The following is a 16,584-nucleotide window of genomic DNA, read 5'->3' as shown; positions in this document are numbered from 1 at the left end:
GCTCCCCCACAGCTACTATACAGCCTCCAAACTACCAGCCTTTCAGGGTGCCGCCCATGGTGTTTCGAAGCATTAATTGTGAGCTGAGGAATCTTCTATGGGACGGGGTAGTTCACGCATCTCTGACTAAACTCCAGAGAGGTGTGTTCGAAGGTGGGCTGGCAGTCCTGGACATACAAGCCTACTATTGGGCAGCGCAGCTGTGCATGATAAATGACTGGGTGTTCACGGAAGGGGATGAACCGTCATTGCGAGTGGACAGAGAGGCAATGGGAGGCTGGGGATACCCGTCAATCCTACACGACAGAGGACAGTTGGATTAGATGCAGTTCCATACTCAGTCGGTGGAGAGGGCCTGGACGGAGGCCAACAGATTCTTGGGCTGGGAGGGTAAGCTTACAAATCGAACCCCAATGTGGGACAGCAAACTGCTGCAGGAGGTTGGAAAACTCCATGGTTTCAGGAAATGGGAGCCGATTGGGATAGAATACCTTGGGGATGTCTGAGGGGGAGGGGCGCTGCTGCCTTTTGAGGACCTGGAGAGGGAATACGAGATGGGACAGTCTGAACACTACAGATTCTTACAGCTTCGACATGCGCTGCGCAGACACATACTGGGGGGGAACAACTGCTAGAGACGTCTCCACTGGAGGATAGACTGCTGTCAGAGCCCATAACGAATAATGCCATCTCCCTGACACACAGGGAAAATCATGAACTACTCCCCAGATCCTATGCGGTCATTGCAGGTGGCTTGGGAGGGCGATTTGGGAACAATTGAAGATGAGGATTGGGCTGAGGCGGTTCAGAGCCCCAGAGAGGTAGCCATAAGGGCCCACTTTCAACTGATACAGCTAAGGGTCCGACACAGAGCATACTATTACAGATCGCTGCTATATAGAATGGGACTTAATGACTCCAATCTGTGTGTAAGGGGCTGTGGAGAAGTGGTATTCTTTTTTCACATCCTATGGGAATGTCCGATGGTTCAAGGATGCTGGGAAAAGGTGGTACAAATTATGGGCAACGTAACAGGGCTACACATACCGCTGGAGGCAGGGTGGTTGATCCTTGACATCACGGGGGACAAGTGATGGCCTAGGTCACAAAGATCTGGCTGCAATGGCAGCCAGGGGTGCCAAGGGGAATACTGCCAGGGGGTGGGGAGCGAGGAGTCCCCCGGGGGTTTCAGACTGAGAGCAGGACCTGGACTGCTGCCACCAAGCGGTCTACAAAAGCTGGGGCTGCATGAAGAAGTATGAGAAAATATGGTCTAAGTGGGTTTCCTACAGAGAGATGGGGGATAACCAGGGGCGGGTGAAAGTGACTCCCCGAGGCAACGGTGGGGTAATAATGGAACTGTAGTGTTCGCCCTATGGGATTGTGATGGTAAGGTGGTCACGCAAAGCTGGCTAGTTCGTTGATGATATTGTATACCTCACACGTGATGTTTTCACTGTGGTCATGACGTGTTAAAACTGTATGCTGAGCACTGTTTGAAATTTAAAAAAACAATTTTGCAGTATGAAACGGTCAGTGGAAGACGAATAGAAAGCAGCTATTTTCCTAAGCTGCACAAGTCACAATGAGAACTGGACTAAATAACAGAAATCCAAACTATGACGCTGAAGGACTCAAATGTTACATGAAAGCGAACAGCTGCAGCAGTGAAAGCCAACCAAACAGCAGGGGAACAATCAACAATGTATCCGTTTCTTAACTCATGGGTCCGACAATCGCAGAGGCACCAACTTACACTAACAAGACAACACCTTCCACAACTCTGTAGATCCGTTTAACTGATTTCTCTTTCCCTATGCCTTCTAGTACCTCATAAAGAAAGCAACCTTATCAGTGACAGATAGGGCCAAGCTGTCCCTAAATGACAAATCATCAAGGGGCCAGTCGGCTCACCACACACTTATCACAACCCTCCCCAACCTGTCTTTTTCTGCTTAGACATTCTGTTGCTCTTATGACTAGCAATGCCACACCATTAGATGCTCCCTAGAAAGTACCAACTTAAGAAACTTCTTTTAGCAGCAAGTATAATCTTACCCATGTAAATAATTGCCAGTCTATTTGTTTAATTAATATATGCAGTATTTTGTCGACCAGGTAACAGCCTGCAGTTTTCAAAGCCTCCAAGACACGTCTAGCTTGTTTGTCCTTGTATACACAGTTATTCATTTTTTAGAGACGAAAAACCGAAATATGGCATTCAAACTACTGAAATAAGTAAAAGAGAAAAATTTGTATCTTCTCTCCTAAAGACCATAATGGTGAGTTTAAAACAATACTGGAACTTACCAAAGAGTCTTTCACCACCTCACTTTGGTAAAATTCTGAAAAAAAAGAAAAAGGACATTAAGGGAGAAACGCTGACTGAATTTCTAAATAAAGTGAGCATGTTCCTAATTATGTGCTGATGTTTATATAGTGTGAAAAATACTCAACTGTATTATCAGTTTGCTTCTTTGTGTGCTGTCAGCATGCTAGCACACAAACGTTGTACAGCAACAGGTGAAGGTCCCAAACACAACCACAGGTCTGCCATGAAGATATTTACCAAACAATAAATCTCTTGATTTCTAGATGGCTAGCTAAACAGCTCCTCGTGGAATGTGCGAGGACAACAGCTCTAGCTTGACTCAGGGTGAAATTATTTTATTAAAACCATTTGCAATAACTAATAAAAGTACATGCTTGTCAATCTAATGAAAGTGACTAGGAATGTAAATACTCTGTTTAAGGAACACTATGTCCCAGATCAAGTTAGAATCACTAAACAATGCTTCCTTTTTAAGGGGGGAGATGCTCCTCATAGGAAGGCCTTGAAATAGATGAAAACGTAAGTGAAAAACCAGCTCCACTTTCAGGGAGATGGCAGATTAGGCGCATACTCCATTTACGCTGAGTATATGCTGACCACAGCAGGTTTGAACAAGAGAAGGTGAATGCTGCAGGTTTTTATAGCAGTCACAGAAAATGAGAATACCTCTCGTCAACCACTCTGACGTATTAAAAGTAAGTTCGACAGCTTTTCGAGGCTGATTTTACCTTTTTTTTCTAACCTTTTCTTTTTTGCTTGGAGCAAAGGATTGTTTATCAGCATAGCTTCCTAATACGCATGACATACCCATAAATAAAAAGGGCCAACCCAAAAAATAAATAAATAAATAAAAGAAATACTGCTCCATTTGATAAAAGAAACAAGTGTTTAAGTCAGGGACACCGCCCCCTACAAAAAGCAGTTCCACATTAGGAACAACTCAGACTACTCTAAAACATAAAGCGTTAGACTGTTTGAAAGGGTACTAATCTTGCTGCTCATGCAGAGGTCCTGCAGGACTCTCAGAATTGACAACACTTGCACATCCTACTCGGGTTAGAAGGAGGGCCAGAAGATCCAAACACCACGCTAACAAGTTTAGTTTTGGTAGTACTCTGTTAGGTTGAAAATCTATCTTGCTGCAGACCTTTTGAGTCCTTCCTAAACCCAGGTTAGATCTGGAAAACTTTGTGCATTAGCTCTTGAGCACCAGCTTGTGGCGCCATCACAATTCATGACAAATCCATCCCACTCCGGAAAGGGACAACACAAAACTGCATATAACTGGCACTCTTGCAGACTGATGTCAGTATACTAACAGATGGTTTCCATGCCATCGGACATCGAGCTATTGAAAATTAAGAGAGTTGGCAGTGTGTCAATTCTTATTTGGCACCTTATAACCTACCACACGTCCACTTCACAGCACAGGGGGATGGGTGAGCAGTGATGAATCAGCAGTTAGATAGCAAATCCACCAAACATTGTGTTTACAAAGGCAAGCAAAGTGTTCACCTAATGGATACTTCTAAACCCAAATTCCTCTACTTTTGAATCAATACCAAATGAATACCAATGGTGGAAGTGATCTTAGGAAAGACTTCAAACAAGGAAGTCCTGCAGGACAGAAAGGGCAAAATAACCTTCCCATGAAAAGATAACACCAATACAGGAATAAAGAACACTAGTCTGAAGCACCAACATGCCATTAAAAAAGGTTGTATACTGCAGCTGAATAGAGGACAACTGCAATTCACTCTCAACTCACAGAAATTATGACATTGAGAAAATCTAGAGGGAGAAAAGTCTTTCAGTGCAACTGTGCATATGCTCAGAAGGTGCGCACATCAAAAAGGTATGGCCCAAATTAAGGGAGCACTGTGGCGCAATAAAAGGAGCAGGAAGAAACCTTTCAAGAATTCCCTTTTGAGACGTGCATGAGAAAGAGTGAATTGAATAAAGAGATGTGATCAGGCAAAAAAAGAGCAGCCAAAAGGGGTGGTAAGTATTCTTTAACTCAGCCCACAGAAAAGCCTTGCCAGGTAAAAAAACAAAATAAATAAAAGCATATCCGACAGCTTGACTCAAAGAGGATCAACCATATCTGTGCTCATATCTGGAACAAACTGGAAACAAACTAAACCCAGCATGAGGGGTAGAGGTACCAGGGGTATGCTCAAGGTCAGAGGACCAAAAAGCCTCAGAACTATCCAGGCTGGATGCAAGGCTTTTACCTGAAATCTAAGAATCATAGCCTCAATATCCCAGATTTGCTTCAGAGGTGGAATAACCTTGAAATAGACAGTGCCACGGATGTGCCCTAAAGAGAGGATTCTCTACACAGGCTCAAGATTGGATTTTAGTTCATTGATGGAGAACCCCAATACTGACTGGAAAAAAACTGCTGTTTATAAATGGTCTCAGACTGACTGAGGAAAGCCCGCTTTCAGCAACAAGCATTGAAGTTATGAGAATATTTGTATATTTGTCCTGTAAAAGAGCTGTCACCACCTAATTCTTCTACATGAACATCTGGGAAGCTGAGCTACGGTAGAGAAGTAAACCACAAGTGCGCCAATCACATAACAAACCAGAGGAAACAGCAGTGAAACAGCTAGATCGGCACAGAGTATACAATGCTTGAAAGTCCCAGGCCACCATCCAGTCTTCAGGATCCAAAGGCGACTAGACATGAACCAACATGAGCATCCTGAACTAGTCCTTTTGGATGACGTTCGTCACAAGACTGAGGTCTAATAGTCTCAAATTCACTTCCTTCCTTAAAAACCAAAGTACTATCTTGTGCTCCTCTTTACCTCAGGAACCACATTTCAATTGCACCTTGGCAGGTGGTGTCTGGACTTCCCTGGCTAGGATGGTGGCATGCCTTGCAAGAGTCTGGCCACAAGCTGGTGGAACTGGGGGAAGGGTGGACAAAACGGGGAATGTGCATTCAAGCTTAACATGAAAGAACTATTGGTCTTAAGTAACTGTATGCCAGCCAGGTGGCCAGAACCTGATTCTTCCCCTAACTGGCCCCATAAAACTCTTGGATGGAGAACTAAAGTGGCTTAGCACTGGCAAGAAAGAGGGTGAGGACTAATGTATTTGCCTATGGACATGGCCACTGCCACCTCTGGAAATCTGACAAGGCTGGGCAGACTGCTGAACAGGCTGAGAGGGGTGTCTCTGTCACTGGGAAGGCCCTTCGAGTATCTATAGAATCTCTGCTACTGTGGTGAACTGGTGAGCTGGGAAAAGTAGCCCCAAGGAACAGGCCATAGCCTGACTATCCTTAAAGTTCTCGGGCCAAATCAGCCTTTGCTCGAAACAGGCAGCCTCTGTAAAGGCCATATCATTCAATGACATCTGGAAGTCTGAAGAATACCTAGGAGCATGCATCCAAGCACATTGTCGGGCAACACTGGTGTCCTTGGCACAGCCAATACAATGTGTGGTGTCAAGACCTCCCCTAAGAATGTTTTTGGCCGCATCCTGGCAATCATGTACATTTTAAGCAAGGAAAGCCCAAACGTCCTCCAAGAACAGGCAGTATCTTGGTCGCATGTTTCAAAGTACATGTGTATAAAGGACCTAGAGGTATATTATATTCAATGAACGATTTTATCTAGACAGTCAATCTTTTTGGATTCCCTATAGAGCATAACCGTAGAGAAGCACATCAATGATTAGGCAGAAACTGGTATTGGGTTACTTATATTCTCATTAGGAGGGCACCTGGCCTAGCATTCTAAGCTGGACTGTTCCTATTACAGCAGGACCCAAGACAATTGTGCATATGGCTGTTCCTGTCTAGAGTAGTACAAAGGTCAAACACAACGAACTGGAATGTGGTCCTCAATATCGCCTCTGACTGAGATTAATTCACCATTCCTTTTATCACTTTTTAGAGGTTTACGTTGGTTATGTGTCCAGTAGAGTGTGTTGTGTGTGCACGTTTTGGTCCTGTCTGCACGTTCTGGTCCAGGCTGTAGTACAGATGTCTTTGAGTAGTGCTATTTCATTTGGATGGGACCTGCTCGTATGTGTAGGTTAACACTTTTTTTTTTATATAAGGATAAGGCTCTATATCTGGTGGTGGGGACAGTCTCCCTTCCACCTAGTCATAGCACTTAGTTGTTTCGATTCCCTTTCCAGAAGGACAGAGTAAAATGATGTGGAAACAGTTTTGGTGAACAAAATCTACATCATCAAGATTTCAGGTGTGCACCCCTTACCAAACAGGTGTAATTTGACATGGCAAGTCTTCCTGTAAATGGGCAACAAATGTTGTTATCTGTGATCCTGGAATCGTGTTGAATGCATGGATGAGAATGCTGAAATGCCTCTGTGCATTGTTATTAAGTGTATAAACTAAAAAGAAATCTGGAGACAGCATTCTCACCTGCGTGAGTCTACTCGCAATTACTGTGGCAGTGAACTGCTGACTAGCACATAGGAGAGCCTCAGAAATGCTATAGAGAGGCAAAGGACGTAGACACAGTTGGGCATGTGTCTGTGCAATACCCTGCAATGTGCAATACAGGTAAAAACCATCAGCAAATTCCTCTCCAGTGCATAGCGTATGGAGGCAAATGCAGCACTATGGAAAAGCAGGTCCTGTGGCTTTATAAGAGGCTGGTATTGTGCTGGGGAAAGGCACTGGGAGATGCAATTATCTCTGGCATCACGGTATGTGCAAAATATGTTGGAGGGCCCAGATTTTTTAGATTTCATTGCAGCATCTCTGCCTTCTGTCGCACACCCACACCAAAAGCTATTACCAAGATGTGAGCCCAACTGTACATCTCTATGATGCAACATGGTGAACTACAAAGACAGCCCCAATTTTGGGGCCACTGTCACCCACCTCTCCCTTGTTCACAAGATCCAAAATGAAGGTGGTGACACTTATGCAATGTGCAGGTGCATAAGATTAAACACTATCCAACCTGAAGCACTCGCAGAAGAATACTACAACAAACTGAAACCTCGATCAGCACAATATTTCACGTACAGTATTTGACACTGGACAAAATATTCACATTAGTGGACTATCACTTCTATGTACATAACCAACCGCGGAATAGAGGATAAAAGTGAAGAAATTACCCCTCACAAATTTAGAGGCATTTGGTAAGTGTAGGATCAAGTGTCTTACCTCGGAATATCTTTGAATTGTCACACAAGTGAAGAGTGAAGTATGTGTCAAGAAGACGATGCCCATTTCTGTTGACAATGTTCCGAGCAGCTATGCTTCGCAGATGGCGCAATCGCCGCTAAATCAAAGCAACATGCATATAATTAAAGAGCTGAAGAATATATTTTATGATGAATTATTCAAGAAATAGTAATAAAAACAAGATTGACAAGTCATTTCAACATCTCTTAATGGTGACTGAAATAGTAAAAACATTTGGGTAAAGCAATGCAATCAATTGTTGCTGAATTTTCTACTACAAGGAACACAGACAACTGACACACCCAGAGTATAACAACCAGAAGTGTGCAAACATGCTGTTCTGGAAAGATGAGATATCACTTAGTGTAAATTTTGGTAGATCCCAGATCGTCTAGTCACTAGGCATGTTCCATTTGATTTAATGATCCATATGTCAGGATAATTGTATGGACTTTAACCAACATTTCCATATCTATACCCTAACTTATACACATCAATAAAAAACACTACATTTAAGCACAAAAACAGATGTATGATGGGTTCCATTATTATAAGAGTAATAGCAACATGCAAGCTGGCTTTCTGAAACTTTCACGTGACCAAGGCTGCAGTGTCAGCCGAAACGCGTTGTTCTTCGATTAAATATGGCTTTCACTTTTCCTGAACGTGCTATTTTTATGAAATTATAATTACCGGCTTTTTGCACCACCCCTCTCGGGCCACATGAGGGGGGGGGGGAGAGAAGAGAGAGAAGAGAGAGAGAGAAGAGAGAGAGAAGAGAGAGAGAAGAGAGAGAGAAGAGAGAGAGAAGAGAGAGAGAAGAGAGAGAGAGAGAATATGTGTATATGTATATATATAGATATATAGACCCTGCAGGGCGGCCTGGGATACTGGGGCGAAGCATCCCACAGAAAATATCTCCCAAAAACGAAAAACCCAGGCACCAGTCCATGTTAAAATCCAAGCATTTAATAGCAATTCTGAGCAGCAAGACAAAAAATCCTGATGCGTTTCGGCAACAGCATGCCTTGTTCACAGGTAAGTAAGAACAGGTGTGAGTGAGCCAGTGCTTTTTAAATACACAGTCATGTGACTTCAATAGCCAAACTCCAACTCCCATAATGCACAATTCCATAAAATAACTTCCTGAACTGGAGCGCTTAATTTCCATATAGCTGCAATAGCGTCACAGGCACTTCAGTTCACCATACAAATGTTCTTATGTGCATTAGGTATCCATTACTTGATAGTCGACTTGCTTTTACAGTTGCTGCCCAGCATGATAACAGCTATACAAGGAATACATGAAAAGTAAGAGGAGAGGCACATTGTCTCCCTCCTAGCCCTTGCTCACCTCCATCGCAATATATTTCTCGGATAAATGCCTTGTTTGCATGAAGGACAGCGGGTCGGGCCCCTTCCATAAAACTATCATTGTCACCTCCTGCTCCGTAAGGGGCCACAGACCCTGCAGGGCGGCCTGGGATACTGGGGCGAAGCATCCCACAAAAAATATCTCCCAAAAACGAAAAGCCCAGGCACCAGTCCATGTTAAAATCCAAGCATTTAATAGCAATTCTGAGCAGCAAGACAAAAAATCCTGACGCGTTTCGGCAACAGCATGCCTTGTTCACAGGTAAGTAAGAGCAGGTGTGAGTGAGCCAGTGCTTTTTGAATACAGTCATGTGACTTCAATAGCCAAACTCCAACTCCCATAATGCACAATTCCATAAAATAACTTCCTGAACTGGAGCGCTTAATTTCCATATAGCTGCAATAGCGTCACAGGCACTTCAGTTCACCATACAAATGTTCTTGCGTGCATTATATACACATATACACACACATATATATATATATATATATATGGAAAATGTCACTTACCCAGTGTACATCTGTTCGTGGCATGAGTCGCTGCAGATTCACATGCTGTGCACAGTCCGCCGTCTGGTGTTGGGCTCGGAGTGTTACAAGTTGTTTTTCTTCGAAGAAGTCTTTTCGAGTCACGAGACCGAGGGACTCCTCCCACTTCGATTCCATTGCGCATGGGCATCGACTCCATCTTAGATTGTTTTCCCCGCAGAGGGTGAGGTAGGAGTTGTGTATGTTAGTAATAGTGCCCATGGAATGGAATGAATACGTATGTACATAATAAAGGTTAAAGTAATATATTTACAAATGTTGAAGATCTACTTCTAAACGGCTACAGGCTCCCGGGGAGGCGGGTGGGCGCATGTGAATCTGCAGCGACTCATGCCACGAACAGATGTACACTGGGTAAGTGACATTTTCCGTTCGATGGCATGTGTAGCTGCAGATACACATGCTGTGCACTGACTAGTAAGCAGTTATCTCCCCAAAAGCGGTGGTTCAGCCTGTAGGAGTTGAAGTAGTTTGAAATAATGTTCTTAACCCCTTCGCTGCCAGGCCTTTTCCCCCTCCTGTGCCGGGCCTTTTTTTGCCTATTTGGGGCAGTTCGCGCTTAGGCCCTCATAACTTTTTGTCCACATAAGCTAACCAAGCCAAATTTGCGTCCTTTTTTTCCAACATCCTAGGGATTCTAGAGGTACCCAGACTTTGTGGGTTCCCTTGAAGGAGGCCAAGAAATTGGCCAAAATACAGTGAAAATTTCGTTTTTTTCAAAAAAATTGGAAAAAGTGGCTGCAGAAGAAGGCTTGTGGTTTTTCCCCTGAAAATGGCATCAACAAAGGGTTTGCGGTGCTAAACTCAGCAGCTTCCCAGCTTTCAGGAACAGGCAGACTTGAATCAGAAAACCCAATTTTTCAACACAATTTTGGCATTTTACTGGGGCATACCCCATTTGTGCAATTTTTTGTGCTTTCAGCCTCCTTCCAGTCAGTGACAGGAATGGTCATGAAACCAATGCTGGATCCCAGAAACCTAAACATTTCTGAAAAGTAGACAAAATTCTGAATTCAGCAAGGGGTCATTTGTGTAGATCCTACAAGGGTTTCCTACAGAAAATAACAGCTGAAAAAGAAAAATATTGAAATGGAGGTGAAAAAACCATCAATTTTTCTCTACGTTTTACTCTGTAACTTTTCCCTGCAATGTCAGATTATCGAAAGCAATATACCGTTACGTCTGCTGGACTCCTCTGGTTGCGGGGATATATAGGGCTTGTAGGTTCATCAAGAACCCGAGGAACCCAGAGCCAATAAATGAGCTGCACCCTGCAGTGCGTTTTCATTCTATACCGGGTATAAAGCAATTCATTTGCTGAAATATAAGGAGTAAAAAATTGCTATCAAGAAAACCTTTGCATTTCCAAAAAGGGCACAAGATAAGGTGTTGAGGAGCAGTGGTTATTTGCACATCTCTGAATTCCGGGGTGACCATAGTAGCACGTGAATTACAGGGAATTTCTCAAATAGATGTCTTTTTTACACACACTCCTATATTTGGAAGGAAAAAATGTAGAGAAAGACAAGGGGCAATAGTACTTGTTTTGCTAATCTATGTTCCCCCAAGTCTCCCGATAAAAATGGTACCTCACTTGTGTGGGTAGGCCTACCACCCGCGACAGGATATGCCCAAAACACAACATGGACACATCACAGAAAACAGAGCTGTTTTTAGCAAAGTGACTACCTGTAGATTTTGGCCTCTAGCTCAGCCGCCACCTAGGGAAACCTACCAAACCTGTGCATTTCTGAAAACTAGAGACCTAGGGGAATCCAAGGAGGGTTGACTTGTGTGGCTCGGACCAGGTTCTGTTACCCAGAATCCTTTGCAAACCTCAAAATTTGGCTAAAAAAACACATGTTCCTCACATTTCTGTGGCAGAAAGTTATGGAATCTGAGAGGAGCCACAAATTTCCTTCCACCCAGCGTTCCCCCACGTCTCCCGATAAAAATGATACCTCACTTGTGTGGGTAGGCCTAGCACCCGCGACAGGATATGCCCCAAAACACAACGTGGACACATCACAGAAAACAGAGCTGTTTTTAGCAAAGTGACTACCTGTAGATTTTGGCCTCTAGCTCAGCCGCCACCTAGGGAAACCTACCAAACCTGTGCATTTCTGAAAACTAGAGACCTAGGGGAATCCAAGGAGGGTGACTTGCGGGGCTCGGACCAGGTTCTGTTACCCAGAATCCTTTGCAAACCTCAAAATTTCGCTAAAAAAACACATGTTCCTCACATTTCTGTGGCAGAAAGTTCTGGAATCTGAGAGGAGCCACAAATTTCCTTCCACCCAGCGTTCCCCCACGTCTCCCGATAAAAATGATACCTCACTTGTGTGGGTAGGCCTAGCGCCCGCGACAGGATATGCCCCAAAACACAACGTGGACATATCACAGAAAACAGAGCTGTTTTTAGCAAAGTGACTACCTGTAGATTTTGGCCTCTAGCTCAGCCGCCACCTAGGGAAACCTACCAGACCTGTGCATTTCTGAAAACTAGAGACCTAGGGGAATCCAAGGAGGGGTGACTTGCGGGGCTCGGACCAGGTTCTGTTACCCAGAATCCTTTGCAAACCTCAAAATTTGGCTAAAAAAACACATGTTCCTCACATTTCTGTGGCAGAAAGTTCTGGAATCTGAGAGGAGCCACAAATTTCCTTCCACCCAGCGTTCCCCCACGTCTCCCGATAAAAATGATACCTCACTTGTGTGGGTAGGCCTAGCGCCCGCGACAGGATATGCCCCAAAACACAACGTGGACATATCACAGAAAACAGAGCTGTTTTTAGCAAAGTGACTACCTGTAGATTTTGGCCTCTAGCTCAGCCGCCACCTAGGGAAACCTACCAAACCTGTGCATTTCTGAAAACTAGAGACCTAGGGGAATCCAAGGAGGGGTGACTTGCGGGGCTCGGACCAGGTTCTGTTACCCAGAATCCTTTGCAAACCTCAAAATTTCGCTAAAAAAACACATGTTCCTCACATTTCTGTGGCAGAAAGTTCTGGAATCTGAGAGGAGCCACAAATTTCCTTCCACCCAGCGTTCCCCCACGTCTCCCGATAAAAATGATACCTCACTTGTGTGGGTAGGCCTAGCGCCCGCGACAGGATATGCCCCAAAACACAACGTGGACATATCACAGAAAACAGAGCTGTTTTTCGCAAAGTGACTACCTGTAGATTTTGGCCTCTAGCTCAGCCGCCACCTAGGGAAACCTACCAAACCTGTGCATTTCTGAAAACTAGAGACCTAGGGGAATCCAAGGAGGGGTGACTTGCGGGGCTCGGACCAGGTTCTGTTACCCAGAATCCTTTGCAAACCTCAAAATTTGGCTAAAAAAACACATGTTCCACACATTTCTGTGGCAGAAAGTTCTGGAATCTGAGAGGAGCCACAAATTTCCTTCCACCCAGCGTTCCCCCATGTCTCCCGATAAAAATGATACCTCACTTGTGTGGGTAGGCCTAGCGCCCGCGACAGGATATGCCCCAAAACACAACGTGGACATATCACAGAAAACAGAGCTGTTTTTAGCAAAGTGACTACCTGTAGATTTTGGCCTCTAGCTCAGCCGCCACCTAGGGAAACCTACCAAACCTGTGCATTTCTGAAAACTAGAGACCTAGGGGAATCCAAGGAGGGGTGACTTGCGGGGCTCGGACCAGGTTCTGTTACCCAGAATCGATTGCAAATCTCAAAATTTGGCTAAAAAAACACATGTTCCTCACATTTCTGTGGCAGAAAGTTCTGGAATCTGAGAGGAGCCACAAATTTCCTTCCACCCAGCGTTCCCCCACATCTCCCGATAAAAATGATACCTCACTTGTGTGGGTAGGCCTAGCGCCCGCGACAGGATATGCCCCAAAACACAACGTGGACATATCACAGAAAACAGAGCTGTTTTTAGCAAAGTGACTACCTGTAGATTTTGGCCTCTAGCTCAGCCGCCACCTAGGGAAACCTACCAAACCTGTGCATTTCTGAAAACTAGAGACCTAGGGGAATCCAAGGAGGGGTGACTTGCGGGGCTCGGACCAGGTTCTGTTACCCAGAATCCTTTGCAAACCTCAAAATTTGGCTAAAAAAAACACGTTCCTCACATTTCTGTGGCAGAAAGTTCTGGAATCTGAGAGGAGCCACAAATTTCCTTCCACCCAGCGTTCCCCCACGTCTCCCGATAAAAATGATACCTCACTTGTGTGGGTAGGCCTAGCGCCCGCGACAGGATATGCCCCAAAACACAACGTGGACATATCACAGAAAACAGAGCTGTTTTTCGCAAAGTGACTACCTGTAGATTTTGGCCTCTAGCTCAGCCGCCACCTAGGGAAACCTACCAAACCTGTGCATTTCTGAAAACTAGAGACCTAGGGGAATCCAAGGAGGGGTGACTTGCGGGGCTCGGACCAGGTTCTGTTACCCAGAATCCTTTGCAAACCTCAAAATTTGGCTAAAAAAACACATGTTCCACACATTTCTGTGGCAGAAAGTTCTGGAATCTGAGAGGAGCCACAAATTTCCTTCCACCCAGCGTTCCCCCATGTCTCCCGATAAAAATGATACCTCACTTGTGTGGGTAGGCCTAGCGCCCGCGACAGGATATGCCCCAAAACACAACGTGGACATATCACAGAAAACAGAGCTGTTTTTAGCAAAGTGACTACCTGTAGATTTTGGCCTCTAGCTCAGCCGCCACCTAGGGAAACCTACCAAACCTGTGCATTTCTGAAAACTAGAGACCTAGGGGAATCCAAGGAGGGGTGACTTGCGGGGCTCGGACCAGGTTCTGTTACCCAGAATCCTTTGCAAATCTCAAAATTTGGCTAAAAAAACACATGTTCCTCACATTTCTGTGGCAGAAAGTTCTGGAATCTGAGAGGAGCCACAAATTTCCTTCCACCCAGCGTTCCCCCACATCTCCCGATAAAAATGATACCTCACTTGTGTGGGTAGGCCTAGCGCCCGCGACAGGATATGCCCCAAAACACAACGTGGACATATCACAGAAAACAGAGCTGTTTTTAGCAAAGTGACTACCTGTAGATTTTGGCCTCTAGCTCAGCCGCCACCTAGGGAAACCTACCAAACCTGTGCATTTCTGAAAACTAGAGACCTAGGGGAATCCAAGGAGGGGTGACTTGCGGGGCTCGGACCAGGTTCTGTTACCCAGAATCCTTTGCAAACCTCAAAATTTGGCTAAAAAAAACACATGTTCCTCACATTTCTGTGGCAGAAAGTTCTGGAATCTGAGAGGAGCCACAAATTTCCTTCCACCCAGCGTTCCCCCACGTCTCCCGATAAAAATTATACCTCACTTGTGTGGGTAGGCCTAGCGCCCGCGACAGGATATGCCCCAAAACACAACGTGGACATATCACAGAAAACAGAGCTGTTTTTAGTAAAGTGACTACCTGTAGATTTTGGCCTCTAGCTCAGCCGGCACCTAGGGAAACCTACCAAACCTGTACATTTCTGAAAACTAGAGACCTAGGGGAATCCAAGGAGGGGTGACTTGTGTGGCTCGGACCAGGTTCTGTTACCCAGAATCCTTTGCAAACCTCAAAATTTGGCTAAAAAAACACATGTCCCTCACATTTCTGTGGCAGAAAGTTCTGGAATCTGAGAGGAGCTACAAATTTCCTTCCACCCAGCGTTCCCCCAAGTCTCCCGATAAAATGATACCTCACTTGCGTGGGTAGGCCTAGCGCCGGCGACAGGAAACACCCCAAAGCGCAACGTGGACACATCCTAAATTTTGGAAAAAAACAGAGGTGTTTTTTGCAAAGTGCCTACCTGTAGATTTTGGCCTCTAGCTCGGCTGGCACCTAGGGAAACCTACCAAACCTGTGCATTTCTGAAAACTAGAGACCTAGGGGAATCCAAGGAGGGGTGACTTGCGGGGCTCGGACCAGGTTCTGTTACCCAGAATCCTTTGCAAACCTCAAAATTTGGCTAAAAATACACATGTTACTCACATTTCTGTGGCAGAAAGTTCTGGAATCTGAGAGGAGCCACAAATTTCCTTCTACCCAGCGTTCCCCCAAGTCTCCCGATAAAAATGATACCTCACTTGTGTGGGTAGGCCTAGCGCCCGCGACAGGATATGCCCCAAAACACAACGTGGACATATCACAGAAAACAGAGCTGTTTTTCGCAAAGTGACTACCTGTAGATTTTGGCCTCTAGCTCAGCCGGCACCTAGGGAAACCTACCAAACCTGTACATTTCTGAAAACTAGAGACCTAGGGGAATCCAAGGAGGGGTGACTTGTGTGGCTCGGACCAGGTTCTGTTACCCAGAATCCTTTGCAAACCTCAAAATTTGGCTAAAAAAACACATGTCCCTCACATTTCTGTGGCAGAAAGTTCTGGAATCTGAGAGGAGCTACAAATTTCCTTCCACCCAGCGTTCCCCCAAGTCTCCCGATAAAAATGATACCTCACTTGCGTGGGTAGGCCTAGCGCCGGCGACAGGAAACACCCCAAAGCGCAACGTGGACACATCCTAAATTTTGGAAAAAAACAGAGGTGTTTTTTGCAAAGTGCCTACCTGTAGATTTTGGCCTCTAGCTCGGCTGGCACCTAGGGAAACCTACCAAACCTGTGCATTTCTGAAAACTAGAGACCTAGGGGAATCCAAGGAGGGGTGACTTGCGGGGCTCGGACCAGGTTCTGTTACCCAGAATCCTTTGCAAACCTCAAAATTTGGCTAAAAATACACATGTTACTCACATTTCTGTGGCAGAAAGTTCTGGAATCTGAGAGGAGCCACAAATTTCCTTCTACCCAGCGTTCCCCCAAGTCTCCCGATAAAAATGATACCTCACTTGTGTGGGTAGGCCTAGCGCCCGCGACAGGATATGCCCCAAAACACAACGTGGACATATCACAGAAAACAGAGCTGTTTTTAGCAAAGTGACTACCTGTAGATTTTGGCCTCTAGCTCAGCCGCCACCTAGGGAAACCTACCAAACCTGTGCATTTCTGAAAACTAGAGACCTAGGGGAATCCAAGGAGGGGTGATTTGCCCCCCCAACACCCCCCCCCGGGAGCGACCCTTGCCTACGGGGTCGCTCCCCCCTGCGTGACATCGGCGCCAAAAAACAAATCCCCGGTGCCTAGTGATTTGCTAGGGTCAATC

The 16,584-nt window shown here is 45.2% G+C and overlaps 1 protein-coding gene across 1 annotated transcript in view; it reads right to left on the bottom strand.

Moving 5' to 3' along the window:
• UVRAG (UV radiation resistance associated) overlaps positions 1-16,584 on the bottom strand; it is a 312,834-nt gene that overhangs the window by 229,960 nt on the left and 66,290 nt on the right. The window contains exons 2-3 of the mRNA XM_069203880.1: positions 7,494-7,611; positions 2,311-2,345 (exon numbers count right to left, since the gene is read on the bottom strand). Of these exons, the coding sequence (XP_069059981.1) occupies positions 2,311-2,345; positions 7,494-7,611 (153 nt within the window). The remainder of the gene's footprint in view (positions 1-2,310; positions 2,346-7,493; positions 7,612-16,584) is intronic.

The sequence above is a fragment of the Pleurodeles waltl genome, chromosome 8 (assembly GCF_031143425.1).
Source record: "Pleurodeles waltl isolate 20211129_DDA chromosome 8, aPleWal1.hap1.20221129, whole genome shotgun sequence".
In the NCBI taxonomy this organism is placed as follows: domain Eukaryota; kingdom Metazoa; phylum Chordata; class Amphibia; order Caudata; family Salamandridae; genus Pleurodeles; species Pleurodeles waltl.
Note: the sequence above shows the minus strand (reverse complement) of the source record. Positions and strands in the feature narration are given on the sequence as shown.